Genomic DNA, 24,247 nt, shown 5'->3' on the forward strand with positions numbered 1-24,247 from the left:
CCTCATCACTCATGTCTTAAACACATTGTCATTCTCTCTTGATCTCGGTGACCGGCACACAGCAGAATAGCCCTGAAGCACACTGATACGGCCCCTGAGGATCACACACACACACGGTTCTGCTAAAAAGGCCACAGGGAGTGTGAAAGGCAGAACAGAGGCAATGTGAGTCACCTTCCTTCAGAGAGTAAGATTACAGCCCACAGCTTCAGCCTTCAAGGACTTCTGCGAGTTTACCACGTCCTCTAAACTATGTGCCAAACTGTGAGGTAATGGACTGTAAAATGATAAAAGAATAGTCGAAAGGAGCATGATTAAAAGCAGAACTTTAGCTAAATAGCTACAATAACATTCCTTCATGTTCTTGAAATATCAGACCAATACCATAATGCTTTCATATGCAGAGCTTTCTGTATAAGCTATTTTAATTAATAATTAGGATTTATTTAAACAGACTAACTTTACCCAGAATTCTAAATTCAGCATTTTAAAAATGTTTTCCGATATTTCTGCAGTCAGTTATATTCCTTTGCTATTTTTCAATGCCAGAACGAGTCTCATTTAAATGCCCCCCACGTCCGGGCCGGGTTTCGCACATCCCAAATACATACAGAACAACAGCCACAGACAGACCGAAAAATAAGGTGGAAATACACACTGATTAAAAATGCATGCTGTGTCTTTAGATCAGACAGACGTCAGTTTGAAAATCAGTCAAATAGACATGAATCTTCTCATCTACTGATTAACCGCTGGAGAGACTCATCAGATGTGCTTCAGAAAGGTCAGAAATGAACTTCAGCTCACCGACATCCATGGCAGTCTCCATGAAGCTCTTCTGCCTGGAGGCAAACTCCGCCAGCAGCTTCTGCTGTCTCTCTCTAGCCCTTTGACGCCTGCAGATGTCAACACAGAGATCACATGCATCATTATTAACTGTTCATTAGGAAATGTACATTTTCTGAGGCTATTAATGATGGGTTAAGAATCAAATGGGGTTGAAATGTTGACGTTATGATAATCCGACTACATCTGATGAGCGTTTGAAGGACATATTTGATGATCAGAAAATTTGGAGGCTGACGTATATACTCGTCCTCAGACAATCATTGAGTACATTGGAAATGCTTATTAGTTAGGGGCACACCAACTGAAATTCTGGTCAGTCTATAAATGTATTTAATTTCTTGTTCATTCATTTATTCAACATTTCATTCAACAAAGTATTATCCTTTTGGAAAATCTATTTGTGGCGGTCAGTTTTGATATAGTGACAAGTCACAAATAACTCAATGGAAGCACTGAACACTAGGGCTGTCACTTTTGTGAAAAAATCATTTTCGATTTTTAAGACATAAGTGTTCATTGAATCGATTGTAAAATCGATTTTCCATGTCAAAAAAAAAAAAGAAGTTTCCTTTTTCAACCTCAAATAACGGACGAACATAAAGAGAGCGCTGGAAATGCACAAGTCAGCATTATTTCTTACTTATTGGCATGAAATTTCATGCAGAATAACAAACAGCAACAGTAGTGCAACATTCTCGAAAAAATATACGCAGAGGGGACGGCTGCCATAACAAGAGAAAAACATCAATGCAGGCTTCAACCCAGCTGCATTTATGATATAAGGCAATTCAAAAATCTCCAAGATTATTTTAAATAATGATTCCATCCATTTCAAACAACTGTTCCGAAAATTAAACTTTAAATGGACTTGAGAACCGGCCATGTGTGTTTTTTTATTGAACGTAACCGACACTTAGGCTAGGCGGCACTAGGCAGGCATAATAAAAGGTGCGCAAGGTGGGGGTATTACTGCCAATTTTCCACCACAAAAGCCGGTCGCTGTCAGCTTGCAATGGTCCTTTTCATAACTCAGAATCTCCTGTAACTAGATGCGCGAATGAGGCGAATTCGCATCTACCGTGCCGCGAGACATCCAGACGTGCTTAAATGCGTCTTTACATTGACTTAATATTGAAATAATTCGCTCCAGACGCCAGACGATCTATTCGCGTTTTGTGTGAACGCAGCATAAGAGGTCGCTTTAGACGTCACTGGCTCTTATAGGAGCGTAAAATTGCTGGTATTTTCTGTCTAGCTTCCGCAAGGCATACTGCACTTTCGGATTTCTTTATTTTCTTTTTCTGGTTGTTTGTGAGTTTTGTTACATTTATATTTTTTAATTGTTTAAATCTTTTAAAATTAATAGTGTACATATCTGGTTAAAATCGATTCCCTATTTTCATTTTCGAAACTTTTCTTGGTTGGTCCAATTGATTGTGCAATCGATTTTAGAACTAAAAGTGACAGCCTTACTGAACACTGCTATAAATCAAATGGCCATTTATAACAATAATAAAACATTTCACACATATTACACAGCCTCCAGCTTATAACTACTTAACAGTGTGATGACATAGTGGAGGATACTGTCGGACCTACGCACACATTTCATGAGGAAAGTTAACGTGCACGTTATAATCAGCCCAAAAGTTTCTACTTTCACATGCAAATGACTTACAGTATGAATATGATAACATTCCAGCATCAATTCTAGAAGGGTAAATTGTGATTACGCTTTCAAAACGAGCTGTGTTGACCTGCCATTAGCTGAAGCTGTGTGTGAACAAGCTGCTCCGTCTCTGGCCCTATCCCAAATGGCACCCTAAACCCTCGGGGTCTTCTTCTAAGTCCACACTTTCGTGACGTAATGCCCCATTTTGACTGTCGGGTAGAAGACTGCTGCGGAGCTCGCCCCAGTGCAGGCTCAGCAGAAGTGCGTATCGAGGGTGCATAACAGCCGCAAAACAGCACACTTTTGAACGCTAAAATTAGGAAAGGGACATTATAAGTCTGCAAGACCAAAACTGCACATGAAGTGTTCCAATTGGGACAGAAAACTTAGGGAGCCATTTGGGATATGGCCTCTCACGCAGCCTCGGGGAGCTCCGCAACAACGCTTAGCTGCCTGCTGTGCGCCTGCCTAGAAATCAGCCTAATCTGCAGCACTATCAGCCGATGCCAATTAATAAATAAATCCTGTTGGTTAGTTGGTTCGACATGCTTTGCAGAAGACATCTGTCCCATAATCAGAGATGCTAACGATTGGTTTATCACTCGTTCTATCACCAATACAGAGTATTGAAGAACGAAAGATAGAGACATCATAACAGCTCATGAATATGGCAGAAAGCCATATTTTTTCTCTGATACACTATGCAAACATAAAAGAGCATGTATAATTAATTCTAAGGCTCTGAGAAAGGGTGCAAATGAAACGGGGAAGACACACACACACACCTCTCTTCCTTGTCCATACTCTTCTTATCTCCGGGACTGTTCTTCTTGAGCGGTATGGGTGGACACACTTGCCCACAGATTTCCTGTAGGCACCTCTTGCTGTGCCGGCTACGGGCGGCAGCTTTGGCCAAGACTCTCTCGATGGCTGTTAACCCATCTCCGTGCGCGTGATGGGCTGGATCCACCTCGGCCAGCCAGCTCAGAGACAGAGAGTTCTGCTTGCCAGACAGTTTCTGGTGCAGCTTGACCAGGAGAGACAGCATGCTCTCACCGATCTCCAGGATCTCGGTCACCAGCTGCGGAGGCGAGCCGGGCGGCAGCCAGCGAGAGGACGAGGACTTGGGCCGCACCGCCTGACTGGCCTCGTGGTTACTGCGGTTTATGATCTCCTGGAACTTCCTTCTGCGCTCCGCCACTAGACTGAACACTTGAGCTTCACGCAGGTTCTGAGGAGAGACCACACACGCAGAATAAGCTGCTTGCAGATATATGTCTCCAAGCACACCAACAGCACAATCACTGTTACTCTGAGTCATAGACACTCACACCAATAAATTCACATGCTATTATAAAACTATCAACCCTCTCGAGGTTGAGTCCGGATGTTAAATTACTCTAACACATGGTCTTTTATAGAGCCAATTACTTTTATAAAAGGATGTTAAAGTGAATATGGTTTAATAATTATTATTATTAATAGTAATAATCAGAATGTGTAGTAATAGTATTATTTACAATTTGCATTAATACAAGATTGGAGTCAATCAGCATTTTAAAACCGTTTTATATGTAGTTATTATATCCAAATCAGGATATCAGAATGTGGAGTTGGGAATATCCATTTTTTGGTACATTTATCATCATACTGTATAACTTTTAACCAGTACGTGTCATTCTACACTGTAAAAATAAATACAGAAATTGTAACAAACTTAAAGAAAAAAATAGGAGTTTATTATTTAACTGAAGAATACTCTAAACACGCTGCAAGCAAAAACGGTTTTGTTCACCTTGATTAGATACTCAAGTTGTTCACATGTGCAAATGCTCTCCTAACTTTCCAAACTGAGTCATCTGAACAATTTAGTGTTGAACAATACTGCTTGAAAACATTGTGTGGAAATTATCATATAAATAATCATTGTTGTAAATATTACTGGCTTCATTTATACTGCTGCCGTCACGGAGTTAGCTGTCATATGGATCAGAGTCCATATTTTCACTGAATTAATATTTGTTGATCATCACCATGTTTGAGAATTGTGTGTTGAGGTGGATCTCAGTCTGACTTATAAATTATATGCATTGGTCTATTTATAAACCCGTAATCTCTAACTTGTGCTAACTATCATAAGTGCATTCATTCAAGCAGTGGATGACATAGACGTAGCATAATCGCAAGTGTCTGTGAGAATATGCTAGTTTTGCAAAAACCAAAGTTTGTTAACTTCATCAAATAAATCCTCCATAATTTTTCTTTACAAATCTTAATTCTCTACTTCTAATTCATGATTGGTGTTTTGTTTTGCTCTCTCCGCTGTGCTTCTTCATTCATCACTTCTCACCGAACTTTACACTATTCCTAAATCATCCGCTGGAATGAGCATATGTCCAACAGTTAGCAGAAGCTAGAGATTACAGTTTATAAAGTTTTAAATATGTATATATTTCTTACAAAAATGCATTGATTCGCTTCAGGAGGCCTTTATTCACCCCCCGGAGCCGTGTGAGGCACTTTTTATTATGGATGAATGCACTTTTTTGGACTTCTTTTTGGACTATTCATTGCCATTATAAAAGATATAAAATTAAAATCAGATCACACAAATGCAAAAAAATCGTTACGTGTGTTCAGCCCCTTTCAAAAGCCTGTAAGGCAAATCCATGTCCTGAAATTTGCATGCAACTCAAACGAGGATTCGGCTTTCTGAACCAATAAGCAGCCCCAGCGGAAGTGTCTCATTAGAAACAGTTATTAGGCAAGTGACATTTGCTGCCCAACGGGGGAAACCGAAGGCCAGGAAAGAAGATCACAGAGGACTTCAAACTCCAAGTGAAATACACAGAGGTGATGCAGAAGGTTAGACTACTTTAGTCTAGTTTAAATGCATTCATGACATTTCTGACTCATAACTGGAAGAACATATTCTTGAATCAATATGATAAAAGATAATTCCTTGGACATACGGAGAGCTAACCTTTATGGGATGTGTCAGCTGTTCATAGAGTGTTTGATTAGCATGCTGATCTCTCTGAAGTGGATGAATATTTAATGATGAGCACTGAACCACTGACCGCTGGGCTCAAAACCCATTATATCACATCACTACAAACACATGCGGTTAAGGCAAACTCCCTCTCATCACTTACACTCATCTCTCGCTAGAAAATACTGTGAACACCTCAAAAAGCAGAAGAAAACAAGACAACAATGCACAGACAAAACCACAACACACACACAATCACTGAAAACTAAATGTAGCACAAGGTACATCATGACCATGCTTTTTTTCTTGTGCACTTATTTGTAATTTGGCCAATGGTATGATGCTATTTTTGTGTGTCTGGATCTAGGAGTTCATCTCTATTTTTTTCTGAGAACTGAAGACTTGAATAAACCTTTTTAAAAACATTTTCATTATATTACATTAAATCTACACACGACTCATCAGAGAACACAGAAAAAAAAAAAGAAAAGGTTAACAGTAAGTTCCCATAAAACACAGTGAGAAATTAATTTTCAAAGATTGACATTTCATGTAATATTACATTAAAATATTGTTAAATGTTTTTAAACAGTAAACAAAAAGGCAAATCTAAGTATACAGTCAGGCCCACAAATATTGGCACCCTTGGCAAATATGATGAAAGAAGGCTGTGAAAATTAATCTGCATTGTTAATCCTTTTGATTTTTTATTTAAAAAATTCACAAAAATGTATCCTTTCATTAGATAATAAGAATTTAAAATGGGGGGAAATATCATTATGAAATAAATGTTTTTCTCTAATACACATTGGCCACAATTAAAGGACACCCTTTTATTGAATTATTTTTAAACCTCCATTTGCCAGTTTAACAGCTCAAAACTGTCTCCTATAATGCCTGATGAGGTTAGAGAACACCTGACAAGAGATCAGAAACCATTCCTTCATCCAGAATCACTCTAGACCCTTCAGATTCCCAGCTTCTCCTCTTCAGTTCACTCCTCTCATGTTCTGTAGGGTTCAGGTCAGAGGACTGGAATGGCTATAGCAGAAGATAGGTTTTGAGCTCAGTGACCCATTTCTGTGTTGTTTTTGAGGTTTGGGTTTGGGTTATTGTACAGTTGGAAGATCCAAATATGGCCAATTATAAGATTTCTAACAGAGTCAGTCACTTTTTGATTTTTTATCCTTTGGTGTTTGATAGAATCCTTGATGCCATGTGTCTAAACAAGATGTCCAGGACCTCCAGCAGAAATATAGGCCCACAACATCAAAAATACAGCAGTATATTTCATTGTACACATGGGGTACTTTTTATCCCTGTTTTCACCAAACCCATCTTGAATGTTTGCTGCTAAAAAGCTCATTTTTTAGTTTCATCTGATCATAGAAGCCAGTCCCATTTAAAGTTCCAGTCATGGCTTATAACTGAATATGCTTTAGTTTGTTTTGGATGAGCTAGGAGAATTTTTCTTGAAACCCTCCCAAACAACATGTGATGATGAAGGTTCTGTTTGACTTTTTTTTTTAAAGGTTTTCTGAACCAGAAACTCAACTATTTTCTGCAATTCTCCAGCTATGACCCTTGGAGAGTCTTTAGCTACTCAAACTCTCCTTCTCACCACACATTAGGACGATATAGACACACGTCCTCTTCCAGGCAGTTTTGTAAAATCTTCGGTTGATTGGTAATTCTTAATTATTGCCCTGATGGTGGAAATGGGAATTGTCACTGCTCTAGCTCTTTTTTAAAGCCACTTCACCAATTTGTTAACCTCAATTATCTTTTGCTGCACATCAGAAATATATTCTTTGATTTTTCTGATTGTGATGGATGATTAAGGGCATTTGGGCTTTGTTTTCCCTCCTCTTTATATTTCTGTGAAACACGAAGCAATGGCTGGATAATTCATGTTTATAATCATGCTGGAGTGCTCAAAATTGTGAATATGAATGGGAATATACTACTGAGATAGGGGTGCCAATAATTGTGTCCAACGAGTATTTGAGAAAAACATTAATTTCATAATGATATTTCCCCTCCATTTAAATTCTTATTATCCAATGAAAGGATACATTCTTGTGATTTTTTTAAATAAAAAATCAAAAGGATTAACAATGCAGATGAATTTTCACAGCCTTTTTTGATCATATTTGCCAAGGGTGCCAATATTTGTGGGCATGACTGTAGGCTATTTACAGTGGAAAAACTAAACTGATATTCCCACAATTCCCTTTACATTTGAAACCATTTAGTTTAAATAATTATTGTTTCTTAACAGTTTTTGTTATTAGTTCTGCACATTTGGGTTTTATTCTACATCTTCTGTTGTTTGATGAATGTTTATTGCATTATTTTATTGTTCTGTGTGTTCCCACAATGACATGTTTTGTGTTTTAGTGTGAATTACTTCACCTTCTGTATACTAGTGTAATTCAGCTCATGGAAACCTTTGATTCTTCATGTTCTTCCTCTTTTGCCAGCCACATTATTATTACGGTAGTTGTGTTTATGTTAAAAGGTAAAAAATAGATTTTAGCAGCAGTGTTCATTATTGGATATAATGGTTTCTTAATTTTTGTAAATTACAGTTTTAAACAGGTTGTTCTGTAAATGTTTCATTTTTTATTGTATTTATTTACAGAATTATTCTGGAAACCACAGATGCCAGGATATTTTTGTAAAAACAACAGGATTCTTTTATAGTGCACAATATGGTTCAAGAGAAAAAAAAATCTTCTGTATTTTTGATCATAAATGCAGCCTTGATGAGCATAAGAGACACAGTAAAAATAGTAACTTTTGAACTGTAGTGTATATGAACCTAGGTATTTGGCAAAATATCTTTTTGTTTTCATTTTCACAAAAGTAGTGAAGCGGTCATGTCTTACAATATTAAAGGAGTCATATGATGTTGCTAAAAAGAACACTGTTTTGTGTATTTGGTGTAATGCAATGGGTTAACGTGGCTTAAAACCCAAAACAAAAACAAAAAAAACATTATTTTACACAAACTGTACATTATTGTTGCTCCTCTATGTCCTGCCTTTCTGAAACACATCGATTTTTACAAAGCTCATCGTTCTGAAAATCAAAAATCGTTCAGTGCTCTGATTGGCCAGCTATCTAATGCGTTTTGAATGGCCGAATTCATCAAGTCATTTGAGTTGTTATTGTTATGCGTTTACACCACTTGACTTTTTTTTTATTAATATAAATGTTTTTGCAAATGTTAGAAAAGGTCAAGAATACAAGATCGCATTTTGTTTGACCATTCATTTCAAGCTACACTTTCTTCCAGTCATCATAATCTCACAGAAGCTTATTTGTCACAGACCCACTTACTAGTGTCAGTATAATTATAGGACATTTTAACAAGAAACGAGCAACAGGTCTATAAATATTTCAAAAGTCTACAAAACAAAACGAACAGTCATTCTAATTCAAACCATCCAAAACAAACTCTAGAAATAATTTCACATCACTTTAAAAATCATTCCCAAATCCCTCTACCTCTCTCCAATTTCCTGTCAGCCTTCTGGAACTCTGTGAAATGAGAGTAATGCTGTCAAACGATTAATCGCGATTAATCGCATCAAAAATAAGTGTTTACTTACATAATATGCATATGCGTACACTGTATATTTATTATATATATATATATATATATATATATATATATATATATATATAAATAAATGCACACACACGCATATATTATATTATACAAACAAACACTTATTTTGGGCGCGATTAATCGCGATTAATCGTTTGACAGCACTTAAATGAGATACTGATGTCATCGACACAACAGCACACAGGCAACAACTTGTACAATCCCAAACACAAAAGCTAGGAATCAGAAGACGCTCACACCTGAGAGAGTGTGGCTCACCTGTCCGAAGCTGCTGCTCTCAGAGCTGGTGCTGGCTGGAGTCTCTCGTTCTCTCTCCCTCGCTCTCTTTCTCTCCACCTCAGGTGCTGTCTCTGGCACTCGAACACGCACAAAGTTGATGACGTGATGGAGGTTAGACAGCAGACTGGTGCCTGGGAACCAGCTGTCATGGCAGTGCTCCTCAATACAGGGCTCCTAAAAAAACAACAACTCAAATAGCTTGGAACAACAAATATCCTGGAATCCTTATCCAAAGCACTGCCACAAATAATCTAGTCAGATCTAACCCTGATTTAATTAGTCAAGCGCTAATAGAGTAATTCGAGTTTGCCGGCTAGTAGTTGAGTTGAGTAAGGATACTACTTTATTTCCAGGGAAACTGAAACACATGGAAGTTGTGTTGAAGCCAGCCAATCAGGGGTGCGTTTCCCAAAAGCATCGTTAGCTAACTATGATGCTAAGTTCTATTGAACTCTATTGATAACGACAGAACTTGCAACCGAAGTTGCTTTTAGGAAACAAACCCCGGACTGGATCTTACAAATAACAATATAATAATTTATTTAGGGAAAAATGCTCACTTCTTCCACTTGATTGTCCTGGACCGGATTATCAAGTCCAAGTTCTATCAGGTAGAGCACCATACACAACACATGTTCAGACATGTTCTGATGATCCATCCAGATCTAAACAAACATAACAACAGTTATCAAAAGACATGTCATTCTACTAAATGAACCAGACATCTACACACAAAACAAGTCAAATTAAACCACACACACACATTTTATTCCATGACCAGTTTCACCTTGTAAAGCAGTGTAAAGATGACGATATGAAGGGTTTTGCAGTGCAGGAGGCGCACCAGTCCTTTATAGCAGGGGTGCAGAGGGGTCCTCTCTTTATAGGGCGGCCAGGGGTTCCCCGTATGAACGCCTGACTGTTTCAAACTACAAAAGCCAAAAATACTTATAGACAATCATTCAATAATGCAATTGGCTTTAGCATAGTAATACTAAAATGCATAGTAGCATACTAAAATGTAAAATCTAATTATAAAAATCAAACAAATCCTTCAGTGTAATCATGAAACACAACATAATATTTCACTTAAAAATGTCAATGCTATCATTATTTATTTGATTCAAAGAATCCAAAAGGAGAGATTTATTTAGCATAATTTCCTAGCTGCTCTTTTCCATTTGATGTTAATGAATGGGGAACGTGGGATATCAGTCTCCAAAATGACAGAACCATAAAATTATAAAAGTTGTCCACAGTATACAGTAAAGTCATACAGTATAGTCATACAATAGCTTGGGTGAGGAAAAGACCCAAATTTAAGGCTCTTAAGCCCGATCATGTTCAACTCTTCAGTGGCTGTCAAATCAAATATGGTGTTTCTTGAGAGACATCAACAACATGGAGGCGGATATTTAGCAAAAAAATAGCTTAAAAAAAAAAAAAACACACCTTGTAAAATGGATGGTTTTGTCATTTTGGAACTGAACAGACCTGAGTCTTCATTCGCTTTTCATTATATGGAAAAGATTGGCCAGTACATTCCCAACATGTTCATCTGGGTTTGTTATTCGGTCACACATATTCACTTGTAACTACAATTTTTGCCTCCATAAACTCCTAATTTGCTGCTTATTAATAGTTAGTAAGGTAGTTGTTAAGTTTAGGGTCAGATTAAGGGATCTAAAATATGATCATGCAGAATAAAGCATTATGATGTGCTTTATATGTACTAAGAAATGGCCAATATGCTAGTAATAAGCGTGCTAGAAGTTAATAACTAGTTAATAACGAGAACAGCTTCTTAAAGTGTTACCGAATTCACAGTGTTTTAGGATCTAAAGTACAGTATGAGACACCCTATAAGTGTGTGATTCCACAAAATGATAGACTAAGGATTGTCATATTAGTCAAAAACAGACATGTATAAAGCATGTTACAAAGCCCACATGATATTATGGAGGCAAAGCAACAGAAGACAACATACACAACTGCACACAAAGTGTAGCTTCATGAGACCCAGCTGCCCTGCTTTAAAGACATCACTGACTCCATTAGCACTGAAAGGACCATGGGATATAAATATTTAGTCCTCTTGACAGGTAATGCATCATTCAGCGGCCAGACCAACACAACCAAAACATATTCACAAACTGTTGTCAATGTGACGTCCCGCTGAAAACCTCTGACACAACATCTCTCGTTCTAACGCAGCTACCGCAAAACTATCATTTAACCAGACCACTGGTTTTATGAAGAACACAATATGCAATATGACAAAGAAAAATATCGTCCATTTTTAAACTATTTTGGGTGCAATCACTTGCAACGTTAATGGATAACATCCCAGTCTGGACACTGAAAGCATTTATCACTAAACCATTTCACTCAGAAAAAAACAACATGTATTCCTACAGTGAAGTGAATTGCAGTTTAATAAAATAAAATACAAATCTGGTTTGGAATCACTTTAGGCTGCTGACGGTTTTTTTTATAACTACCATGTGGCTACCAAGGCTGTGGATGGAGAGCCAGTCTGTATTTGAGGTGTGATTTATTGGTTCTCCTTTAACTGGAAAAACCCATTTCAGGTGTAAGTCCCTCCATGAACACCTTCCTCAGAACAAGACAAGTAGTGACCCTGAAGAAAATGACCTCTATTACACAGCGGCCCTCAAACTCAAGGTCAGCAGCGTACACAAGCAAGCCACTTGAGGCTCCATAGGTGAAGAGTTTGGCTTCAGCATGATCAACGACCACATCTAGAGACTGTACACTGAGGGATCTTGATTTGTGAAGCAGTGTTTAAATGATGAAGTGAATGTTAAAATGAGGAGGTCTTTAGAGACTCACAATGCTCCGTATCGATCCATGGCCGACTGCACGTCTCTGCGGTACACTGTGCGTAGAATCACCATTATAGGGTCAAACTCTTTCTCCCAGACCTCCGCTGGAAAACACACACACACAGAAAATAAACACAGGGTGAGTTATGAAAAAGGAAAATAATTTAGAAACCATGTGGTGAGAGCTTGATGGCCAGAGAGTACAGATACATAGTGTCCTACTGTTATACAAACTCATCGTTTGAATGCTGAAACACAGTATAAATACTGATCAACAAGGAATGGATTAAAATATCCTCATGTTTAGTTGACTCCTGTTACCTCAACTCATCGCATTAGTTAAACTACGGCACACTTGACCAATAGGTGTCCAAAAAATAAAAAAATAAAAAAATTGTTTATCTAATGAGCATGAAAGTATGAATTCTGGTGGATTTGAAAACTCAATAATACTGAAAACTCAGAAGGAATAAAACACTTTTCAGAGCAAATGTGTTAAGTATTTCACAATATTACCTTAATTATTATTTTTTTTTTTCAAATACATGCAGGCTTGTTGAACACATGAGACTTCTTTGCATAACATTGTAAAAATCGTACCAACCCCAGAACCTAAAAATGCCAATATCTTAAAAATCAATTAGAGCTGAATTTCCAATGTACATAAATATGTTCGGTCACGTTGTATAACAGGAATGAGAAACAAACACAGAACTACTGCTGGAGAGAAGACCCTTGTGTCCTAAACGCTACAGTCACAGAGTCACACTGCCATCTGGAGGTAAGGAGAGGCACACACAACATCCAAAACCATTGAATTTACAGAAAAATACAATTCTAAATAATAAGGCAGCTCACCTTTGGGCGTGTACATGCCCTGCTGCATGGATCCTCCCGGCTCAAACACCGGGGCTTTGAAATCAGCTACAGCAGCCAGCATCTCCTCAAAACTACAGCTGCCCGGCACCACACCGCTCTTAGGGTTGGGGTTCTCCGGGATCTACAACCACACTCAAGGACAACACTCAAACTCTAATGTGATCAAAATATTCAAGAGGTCAATAATGTGGTAACATTAGTTACACAGGAAGGCCCGTGTGGTTGGGAACTTTTGATTTGTGTGTTTCCATTATTTCAAATATTGCATCTTTAAAGGTGTCATATATTACTTCTTATTGTCATTTTATTTAGCTCCAATTATAAGGTTAGTCTTAATTAAGGTTGTCCAGTTCTGTTCTTTAAGAAACAGGTGTGAAATGAGCAATGGTACTTTGGAGAGGATTTTGGTTTGGACATACATCCTTTTATATCAGCATAATGTTATGACACGTCTTTTTGGGACTGGGGTTCTTTCTTAACCAAAAGAGTCCTCGTTGAACTTCCTGTGAGTACATCATGCTTTCATGGTGAAAGGATACAAGATCCAGCAGGGAACTGTGGGTACGATCATTCATACACAACTGTGACACAATCTCCGCTCTCAAAATCTCATCATCAGACATCCCTGCGATGACACACACAGAGAGAAAGACACAAGCTAATATCTCCATTGAGTTTCCAAAAAAAAGAAAAAAACCTACACACAATGCACATGAAACATGCTGATGTATGATCTGAAAGACAACTAGGTTTAGTTACAGTTTTTCTCAGTCGCTTTGGTACATTTCTCGAATCAAACTCACAATTTCCAAAACATAAAGTGCATTTCTCAAAACAACTCGTACAAATAGCAAATCACCATGAATTACCTGCAAAAGCCAGTCTCCTGCTCAAAATCCTTAGTTCATCTCTCAAAAATAAATATCTGTGTCAATGAACATATCAGTGCCATCAGAATGACAAGTCCTTGTGTCATAGTTTACGGATAAGACAGTCAAATTGCTTAGTCATGTTGTCAATATAACAGTTTACTCTGGACGGATGATCTGATGTAAACTACTGTATTGAACAATATGCCATATGCTTATGTATGCCATATCCATTTCAAACGTACACATTTACACATTACTGTATGTGGGATATTGATTGAAAGAGACTGGATAGAATTCCCAGTTACACTTTTACAAAGTCTGACCAAAAAAAAAAAACCTTTACAATGTCATTGTGATATAGAAAAGGAAAAACAAATATGGACACAAATATGAAAATAAGTCCATTTTCAGAATGTGTAACTCTTGTGTTGTCCTCTGTCTATACAGTATAAGCTTTTCAACTGAAGATTCATGAGATGAACCTTTGAGCTATTTCAGAGAAAGGGTTTATCATTGGTTTATCATCTACATTCTCTTCATAAGTCAAGATTCACTTGGACAATTCATGCCAAATGTACAAAAAGTCTAATAATAATGTGTAAAAATAAATATAAAAAGTGTGCTAGGCAGTTTTTGACAACTAGATTAACCATTTTGCATTTAATGACTTATACGATGAATTAAAGACTAGATGTTTTGAGTGGTAAGACTGTTGCACAGAAAACTATGCAATACGTTTTGAGCAACATGACATGAGCAACTGATAATGTAGGAAACTGCCGATAAACATGCATAATCAATTGCATGAATGTACAAAAGCAATCGCAACTTGTTCAAAAGAATGAGAAACTGGTTTTATGATGTGTATAAATGACTAGATGATGTGGAGGTTGTACAAGTAGTTTTGAGAATTTCATTTCTGTTTTGAAAAATGCACCAAAGTGACTGAGAAAAACTGTAACACAGAACAGTTCTATAGAAACATGCTTTCAAAATACAGGTGAGAGTCCCATTAATTATAATAGCTCTTATTTATAGCCAAACTGTGTGAATGTAACCGCATTCAGACCTCTAACAGTCATATTCTGAAGGCTCAGATTTACCAATCAGAAGCAGCATGTTCCAGTGATAAATCTTTTGAGCTTGATATTGAGATGGAGAAGCTATGCACCTAAGTGTACTCTGAGACTGCTGAGGATGACCAGGAAGGTGAGCGCTCCCTCCAGCATGGGTCTCTCCTGCTCCGAGTCCAGCACTGCGTTCTGATGCTGAGACGCCATCGTCAGCAAGTCCACCACCTTGAACCTGACACACACACACACACACAGAGTTTAGGATCCACTGGGGAGTGTAAAAGCCCAACCAAAGAAAGAAATGCGTCACACCTCTCAAACACTGAGGAAATGAAGTAATCTGGATCCAATCTAGATGCACACACCTAGACCAAAAACCAAAAAAACTAATGAAACATTCATTAACAGTCACAAAGGCTCAGATTCTATTGAAGAAAAGGTAAGTATCCTGTGTGTCTTCTAACAACTTCTTAAGTTCAAATATTCACATGATGTGCTGGCAAAGGGTTCTGGACCCTGGATGAAGTCCTATTTGAGCACAGAAGTGTGAGGTGAGCGAGCGAGAGTGAGGGTGTCAGCGTGTTACCTGCAGGAGGTAGATGTCCGGGTCAATCATGGAGTTACAGAAGTGAGACTGGACATAAGTCATGGCCTGACCTTTAATCTGCAGCCCGTTTCTCACCCACATGTTACTGTGGATCTCAGACAGGCTAGCCTGCACACACACACACACACACACAGAGATCAACACATGGGTCCTGTCTACTTGTCACACACTGTTGCATTACCATCGTAAAATCACTTCACATGCCAGAAATGAAATGTGAGACATTACTGAAGATTTATGACAAACGGCTGCTTCAGCAGCTTTTAATGCACAAAATGCAAAAAAATAATAAGACAAAATGAAGCCTTGTGTGTGGCCATATATTAGCAGCTAGATCTAAAACAAAAGTTTTGACTTAAAAAAAAAAAAAACTGTAACGGAGGGGTACAGGGGGCACTGCGAGTGAACTGTCCAATGGTATTTTTAAACTCGACTGATAAATAGATGTAAAAATAAAAAATCTCTCACAAAAAAGAAACAAAACAATTGGCAATTTTCTTCTTAATATTTTCACTACCTTAAGGCATTAATGTCAAAATTGTTGCGTTCATTTTATTCAACTACATATTTAAATGTCTAATCATTTGTCAATTTAAAAGCGTGTGATTTATCTTCATTTTAGGTGTGAATTATTACAATTCCTTCCCTTAAAGTGGAAAGCATAAGATCCCACCCTCCCTGTAAATGACTCTCCAAAGCTACGCCTCCTCCAAAACACATGACATGAGACACGATAAGAGATGGCACTGGTGGAGGGCTGAAACTCACGTCTCACTCACCACTGAGAAAACATAACATTCTAAGTCTGCAAGAGTGTAAAGAAAGGCGCTAACGACACATCACGTCTGCACAGAGGTATGCTAATACATAACGTTGACCTTGGACTTGAATAACGTTGAATATGATTGGATGAACATTCTATGCCTATGCATTCCACAAATTATATAAATACATAAAACGTCAGTCGATTAATTTTTTTTCATCTAATTTATTACATGGTGTGGCGATTAATTAATCAAATTAAATTAGGCTTTCAAAATACCCACAAATTATTATTTAAAGCTTTTTTGTGTTAAATAAGAAAATATCAAGTAGAAATTATAAATAGTAGCTTTAGAAATAATATTTTATTTGATCCAACATAAAATGTATTACACAAACGTTCAGGCTATAACGGCCGGCTTCACACGTGCACATTGACAGTCTGTGCTTCCACCATCTGTGTTTTACTTTAGATATGATTTCATTTCTGCCGTTTGGACTGCAGTACTATTAGATGCACGGAGCTCGCGCACTGACAATTGTAATTGTAAAAACTTTTATTGTCCCCCATAGGGGCAATTTGTTCTGCAGCCTGATATCACCACATACAAGACAAACACATACACAACATTAATAGCGCATTGGAAAGTTATAAAACTTATAGTTCTACCTCTTCCTATTTAAATTAAGCACCTTAATCGCACATGGAACAAACAAAAATTTGAATCTGTTAGTCTTGGCTAAAGGGACCCTGTACAAAGATCCTGAAGGGAGGGTCTGAAATGAATCGTAGAGAGGGTGAGATGCATCAGATATAATGTAACGCACTTTCTTTATCACCTGAATATCAAACAAATCTGACAACTCAGGCAATTTCACACCCAATACCTTACTGCAATTGTTTACAACCTTTAATAGAAGTTTTTTTCTGTCTTACCTTTAAAGAGGCAAACCAACAAATCATTGAGAAAGATAAAATCGATTCAATATATGCCTTATAAAAAGCAATCATCAGTGTCCTATCAATATTAAATTTCGCCAATTTCCGTAAACAATAAAGTTTTTGTTGGCTCATCATGTACAATCTATTAGTATTCTCTGCAAAATTTAATTTGTTATCGATGATAGTACCTAGGTACTTATAACTATCAACCAATTCAATCATCTGATTATCAACAAAAGTACCTGGAAACTGCTGCCTGATTTCGCCGCAGGTCAATAAACATGTCCTTGGTTTTCTCAGCATTCATAAGTAGACCAGCCTCACGACACCAATTTGCAAAATAATTAACAATTGGCCCATGTTCCCTCTCCTCACCAACCAACAAACTCACAATAACTGTATCATCAGCAAACTTAAGAATATACCGATTCTCAAGCTGACTACGACACTCATTTGTGTATAGGATGTAGAGGAGAGGAGAAAGTACACACCCCTGTGGGGAGCCAATGGATGTGATTATGGGATCTGACAGCACTCCATTAACCCTTACCCTTTGAGACCTATTTGTAAGGAAATCCAGCAACCAAGCCAATCTTGCATCCACACCAAAACTCGACCTAAGCTTGTGAACCAACAAATTTGGTCGAATCGTGTTAAACGCAGATGAAAAATCTACAAATAAATACTACTACTCTCCAGATGTTTATACAACAGGTCCAATAAGGTCAGCGTTGCATCCTGCACACCTCTTCCCGCCCTATAGGCAAATTGCATCGGGTCGAGAAATGGAGTAGTTTTTTCCAATAGTACCTCCTTTACTAATTTCTCAAATACCTTCATTATAAGCGAGGTCAAGGAAACCGTTCTATAATCTGTAAAGCTTTAAGGACAGTTATTTTTTGCAACTGGAATAATAATAGACTCTATCCAAAGTTTTGGTACATACTGAACCTCAAAAGACCAATTAAAAATATAAGTAAAAATAGGACCCAATTCTTCAGCACATTGTTTCAAGACCCTACCACTTATTCCATCTGGACCAGGACTCACTTTATTTTTGCATTGTTTAAAAAGATTGACTACATTTTCTACACTAAAGGAAACAACTGAACTTGAGAGGAGTTATAAAACTCATGTTCTTTGTCACCATTCAGCTCTTCAAATCGAGCGTAAAATTTATTAAAATCCTCTGCAAGGACACTATCTAACTCATAACCGGGTACTTTCACTTGTTTTCTACATCCACTATTTAAGCCCGTCATTAGTTTAAGACTATCCCATACTGAGCACATACAGTTTGTTCTTAATTTAATTTCAACTTTTTCCTTATATCGTATTTTTGACCTCCTGATTTCTTGTCTAATTAATTTCTGTACATTTTTAACTTCAAGCAAATCCCCTCGTTGAAAAGCAGTTCTTTTCTAAATCAACAAATCCTTAAGATTGGTGCTCACCCATGGCTTATTAGCTTATTAGCTTATTAGCTTATTAGCTTACAAGCTTTGATATATCTTCACAACTTTTTCGGGAATGACAGAGTCAACACAATAAGCTACCCAGGAACTAACCACATCATTAAGCTCATCAATATCAGCATATGAATCAATAAAAACATTCCATATGGTACAGTCAAAACATCCTCTTAAACTCTCAATAGCATCATCAGTCCAAGATTTCACCATTTTTGTTTCAACTTTTCCCCTCTTCAGTTCCGTAGTATAACATGGGATTAGATGAATACAATTATGATCTGACGAACTCAGAGGAGGTAATAGAGAAGCTTTGTATGCTCCCTTAATAGAGCCATAGCATTGGTCCAATGTCTTTTTATACCTGGTTGGACACGTGACATACCCATACATGCTCTTAGCAGAATTTTACAATTTACAATTATTAAAATCACCCATGATAAAGATCAGAGCATCCGGGGATAGTGACTGATGTTTCATAATGCTCTTCTCAATATACTCTATAGCCAAGTTCACGTTCGCCTTTGGGTAAAAGATGTACAGATTACATCGTGATGCATCGTTAATCGTAATCGAATCACACTTTGAACCATTGATTCACGCGATTCGTTCAAAATGAGGATCCATTCATAATGCATTACATATTTTAATCACATTTTTTTTTTTTTATGACTAATTAAATTAATACATTAAAACTTAAAGCCCTAATATAAATGCATTTAGACCACATACCCGTATTTTGCTGACTTTTTTTCATAGTTTGGCTGGTCCTGCGACTTATTTATCAAAATTAATTTGACTTGAACCAAGAGAAATGAACCAAGAGAAATCATTACCGTCTACAGCCACCAGAGGGCGCTCTATGCTGCTCAGATGCTCCTGTAGTCTACACTGAAGACATAGAGCGCCCTCTCATGGCTGTAGACGGTAATGTTTTCTCTTGGTTCTAAATAAATGCAATTTATAATCCAGTGCGACTTATGTTTTTTTCCTCGTCATGACGTATTTTTGGACTGATGCGACTTATACTCAGGTGCGACCTATAGTCCGAAAAATACGGTAACTTAGTGATTGCTATCGGGATATGAAGAAAATTTCAACCAGGATTAAAATAAATAAATAAATTATGTTTTTGTACTACACTAGCTACCCTACCTTTAAGTTTAAGTGTCACTCTTAGTCTTAGTCCTCTACAGTGGGCAGAATTTAGTGAATATTTAGTTCAGTTGTGATCTGTTCCACACACAGCACTATCATATGAGCTTAGAAGACGTGAACATTAGTATACCAGTCATATCTGATACTTTCATCATATATCTGTAGTCTGATTAATAACACACAATCAGACACTCACTTCCAGCTGATTAATTCTTCTCTTAATGTCTTGATTCACCTTCACTGTTCATTACCTGTATCTGAAGAGGGTGAACCATGATTTTCATAAGCATCTCCTGATCAGGAAGCAAACTGTCCAAATCCAGACCTTGACACTTCACTCCCTGCAACACAACAACAAAACACTGATTAGTTTATAATCAGGATCATACCCAGACCAACTGCTTTTAAAATCCCATTCTGGAGCAGCTCTTTGCTCAATAAATCACATACTCCTAAATCAATAAATACCTGCATTTTGTTTTTGGTCAAGCATGTCGGGCTTTTTGCGGAGACTGACATATTCATACTCAACACGGAAAGCTTTTTTGATGACCGAATTGGGACTAAGAACTGCCCAGGATTTCGCAGGTCTATCTCAATTTACAACATCTTAGCCAATTCAATACCAAATCCACATATACGTGCTGATATGCACAGTCCAGACTTTTTACGATTTGTATCACTCGGCTTTCCTGTGTTTGCTCATTTCAAACTGCTTCTCAATATCAGCGGTTGGGATTTTTCAATGACTCTTACAAAAGGTTACATCCTTCTACGAGGAGGAGAATGCCTTTATAAGACAGACATTGAATTATTCACTCAACTGATCTGTTGACCAACACGTGTCTGAGTGTGCTCACCTTGCTGAGGAACATGGCATAGTATCTATGAAGAGGTAAATGAAAGGTCAGCTGGTGGAGAGCAGGCTGTGACAGAGAGAGAGAGAGGGGGGGGGGGGTGTTACTCACTGGTTCATCTTTATCATGATGTAATCTGATCGTGTGAATCAAGACTGTACCTCATCTACAAACCCAATGGCATCAAACCACATCTGAAGGGTTTCCAGACAGTAGCGCACCACTGTCCTCGTGTACTCGTGGGTCTCCTGCCAACACACAATAAATTCAGCTCATACACAAACCTCCTACAAAAACATTAATAAAGCGCTGTTCACACAGAAAGCATTTCTGAATTCTACTGCGCTGCTTTTCCATGGCATTTCAATGTGCTAGATGGGCATGCGAGGCTCCGAGCTTGTGTCTCATGTCCTTTGCAGCATCTTAAACATGAATAAGTTGATTGTCTCAAACAGGTGCTGTAGCGTGATGTGTGTAGAGACGAACGGAGCCTCACTTTGACTTTGCAGTGTGTCAGGAGACCCCACATGGGCTGAGCACAGGCCTCCAGCTCGGCTGCAAACGCCGCATAATACGTCTGAGACTCGAACTCCACGTGCTCACTCAGCTCTCTCTTATTAAGATTCATTCCTGAATGGCGAGAGGAACAGAAAGAGAGGCCGTAACATCAGACTGAAGTACTGACTCACTGATATCAAGCTTCAGTAACATAACCTACATCCACAAAATCGAAACGACCTTTCTAAAATGAATAGTCCTGGATGCTTGTTTTGTAGTTAACATCTATATTTTCTCTCAGTCACTGACCTTGGAAGAAGGAGACGAAACTCATCCAGAGCAGCAGCAGAGAATGATCCTCCAGGAAGCGCTTGGCCACACTTTGGTGCGAGAGGATATTAATAAAATCACTAACTAAAGGCCAGTAGGTGTTATTCTTCAGTAGAGCTTCACCACAGTTCACCACCACGTGACGATTGTTCTCCTCATCTGGAACAGATCCAAAACATTTTGTAGCCGGCAATCCAGTAAAAATTAGCAAATAGTGCATTGTAGTGTGTTAGCATGCCATTTTGAACGCAGCCTAAACCTTGCTTGTTGTGTTACCTTGCAGTTGGCTCTTGATGAGGCAGCTCTCCATCATGTAGAGGAGCACGGTGACCATGATGTCCAGTAACTGGCACTCCTCTGTGACGTGTCGGGCCAGCTCCTCGTTACTGAAGAGCTGCACGCTGATGTGAACGATGCGGTTGGACATGGTGTCCGACTCATGACTCTTCATGAGGGTCTTCATGATGAAGGCATAGTGCTGTACAAAGGTTTTAGTGAAAGTGATCTGTGGCACAGGAGAAGCATGTTCACATGTTATAGATTTTGGTAAAAATATATATACATTATTTAGAGATCATGGACTGGTTGCAGCAGCTATACATAAGTTACAACTCCCAGCCTTGTGGTGTAAAAGGGCACTAATTTACACACTATTAAATATTTGCCTATATGAGATCCATACATTAAACTTTTGCAAGAAGAGTCCTGTTTTTTAAGTATCACGTTCTATCACAAAACTGCCAGCACTGAATACCTTGTAATCCTGATCTGGCAACATGTTGAGCAAAAAGGTGACCATCTTCTGTGGAAATTCATACTTAATAGTCCAAAACAATAACTCTTCTAAAAAACATTTATGTTTCAGGGTGTCCATTATGGATGGATCTAACAAAACAGGAAAAGGGCAAGGAAATGCGATTGTTTTAGTTACTACATTATTCAGGGAATAACAGTTCGTGAGATTTAGGGCTGATGAGATCTAATGGGCTCTACCTTTGGAACTGCTACTGAGCTTTACTCTTTTCCTCTGGCCCACACCCTGCAGTCCATCCTGATCCTCCTGTCAGACAAACACTTCAGTTGACCCGCACAGCTAAAACAATCAGTTTGTATTCTCAACAACGACACACCCTACTGTGTTTGTTTTGAGTAGTTGCTGGGCACATTTGATCTATCCCATAAGTCTGTGTGCCTACCTCTTTGCTAGAGTCCTCCAGACTGGCAGCAGCTCCTAAAATAATAATCAACAAAGAAAAATAACTGTGTTACCAAAGAACCATTGAGATCCGTTTCTCTCTAATCACTCATCAGACATAAAGCACAGAAGAGGCAGCAGGTGTTACCCAGTAGACCGAGCGCTCCTGCCCCAGCTGGGGTGTCTGATGCCCCAGCTCCGGCTCCTTTCTCCTCCACTGACACCAGACCTGAACTCTTCAATGCTGACAGATACTTCTCATAGTTGCTCTTCGCATAAACACTCTCCTCTTGACCTGTGGGTGTGGGACAATATAGAAGTGTGAAAATTAGTTTTTTTTATTATTTGAGCCTACTATTAAAGGCTGAAGTATGGAAAAGAACAAAAAACATCATCAAACTGTCAGTATTCGGTACCGATACCAGTGAAAATCCACGGTTCTCGGTACCAATTTCGGTACCAAAGCAAAGCAACATAATATGCTAAAAAAAAAAATAAAAAAAAACTATCACTAAGAATAAAACCAATGACATTCTTTATACTTATTTACAATTGTGTTTAAAGTTTTGCTACAAGTAATATAATTAAGAAAAACACTATACAAGTTTAATTAAATTAAATTAATTTTAATTCATGATTTTTCTTTTTTCTTTTTGGTAAATAAAGGTGATTTGCTATTAACATTTAAACATTGAAGACATATTGTGTGATTCATTTCTTAAAAAAATAAAATGTTTATATATTTTTTTCAACGGTAGTAGCAGTATCAGATACATTATACTAAATAATAGTCATATTTCTAGCACAATACCTTAATGTAAAAATAAACTTTTATTTTGACACTGGTTTTACTCAAATGAAACGGTAAAATGCTTGTGAAGTGACTCAGTTCTGGTTATGTTGTTTATGTATTTATGTCCTCACTGAGACGGTCATGCGCTTCAGTCTCTGTAGTAAACAAACCCTTCATTCATTCACACAGAGACGCGCAGAACATGCAGGATTCAGACTTCAAACAACTTTACAGATACTGGTCCATACGGAGATTTGATTTGATTCATTTATGCTAAATTCGGTGACTGTCCATATTAAAATGTAAGTTTCATTTTCATGACTGGATTTTGAGATTCCGTCCGCGTTTTCTGCTTCACGGAAATCATAGAGCTAGGGGTTGACCAGGCACTCAGTACCACTGGTTTTCCGTGTGCGGTTGCGATGACGTAAGGTGACTGCAAACGCACCTGGGTTCGATACAACTATTGAGTGTGAAAGCAGATCAACACAGCGGCCGGATTACTGGGTCTTTTGACAACACTAGAGGCTAATAAT

The 24,247-nt window shown here is 38.0% G+C and overlaps 1 protein-coding gene across 8 annotated transcripts in view; it reads right to left on the minus strand.

The window, feature by feature from the left end:
* ubr3 (ubiquitin protein ligase E3 component n-recognin 3) overlaps positions 1–24,247 on the minus strand; it is a 52,284-nt gene that overhangs the window by 22,399 nt on the left and 5,638 nt on the right. For 4 of the 8 annotated variants that reach the window (XM_052606896.1, XM_052606901.1, XM_052606899.1 and 1 more), the window contains exons 4-25: positions 23,067–23,213; positions 22,920–22,954; positions 22,717–22,783; positions 22,478–22,608; positions 22,000–22,228; positions 21,703–21,882; positions 21,392–21,525; positions 21,057–21,143; positions 20,899–20,964; positions 20,290–20,379; positions 15,686–15,814; positions 15,412–15,464; positions 15,198–15,331; positions 13,694–13,779; positions 13,134–13,275; positions 12,283–12,379; positions 10,217–10,358; positions 9,990–10,094; positions 9,409–9,603; positions 9,027–9,059; positions 3,307–3,752; positions 808–896 (exon numbers count right to left, since the gene is read on the minus strand). In XM_052606896.1, coding sequence (XP_052462856.1) covers positions 808–896; positions 3,307–3,752; positions 9,027–9,059; positions 9,409–9,603; positions 9,990–10,094; positions 10,217–10,358; positions 12,283–12,379; positions 13,134–13,275; positions 13,694–13,779; positions 15,198–15,331; positions 15,412–15,464; positions 15,686–15,814; positions 20,290–20,379; positions 20,899–20,964; positions 21,057–21,143; positions 21,392–21,525; positions 21,703–21,882; positions 22,000–22,228; positions 22,478–22,608; positions 22,717–22,783; positions 22,920–22,954; positions 23,067–23,213 — 2,817 coding nt within the window. The remainder of the gene's footprint in view (positions 1–807; positions 897–3,306; positions 3,753–9,026; positions 9,060–9,408; positions 9,604–9,989; positions 10,095–10,216; positions 10,359–12,282; positions 12,380–13,133; positions 13,276–13,693; positions 13,780–15,197; positions 15,332–15,411; positions 15,465–15,685; positions 15,815–20,289; positions 20,380–20,898; positions 20,965–21,056; positions 21,144–21,391; positions 21,526–21,702; positions 21,883–21,999; positions 22,229–22,477; positions 22,609–22,716; positions 22,784–22,919; positions 22,955–23,066; positions 23,214–24,247) is intronic. The other 4 variants (XM_052606898.1, XM_052606903.1, XM_052606900.1 and 1 more) reach the window with 1 other exon arrangement.

Source organism: Carassius gibelio, chromosome A9, assembly GCF_023724105.1.
Source record: "Carassius gibelio isolate Cgi1373 ecotype wild population from Czech Republic chromosome A9, carGib1.2-hapl.c, whole genome shotgun sequence".
Lineage (NCBI taxonomy): Eukaryota > Metazoa > Chordata > Actinopteri > Cypriniformes > Cyprinidae > Carassius > Carassius gibelio.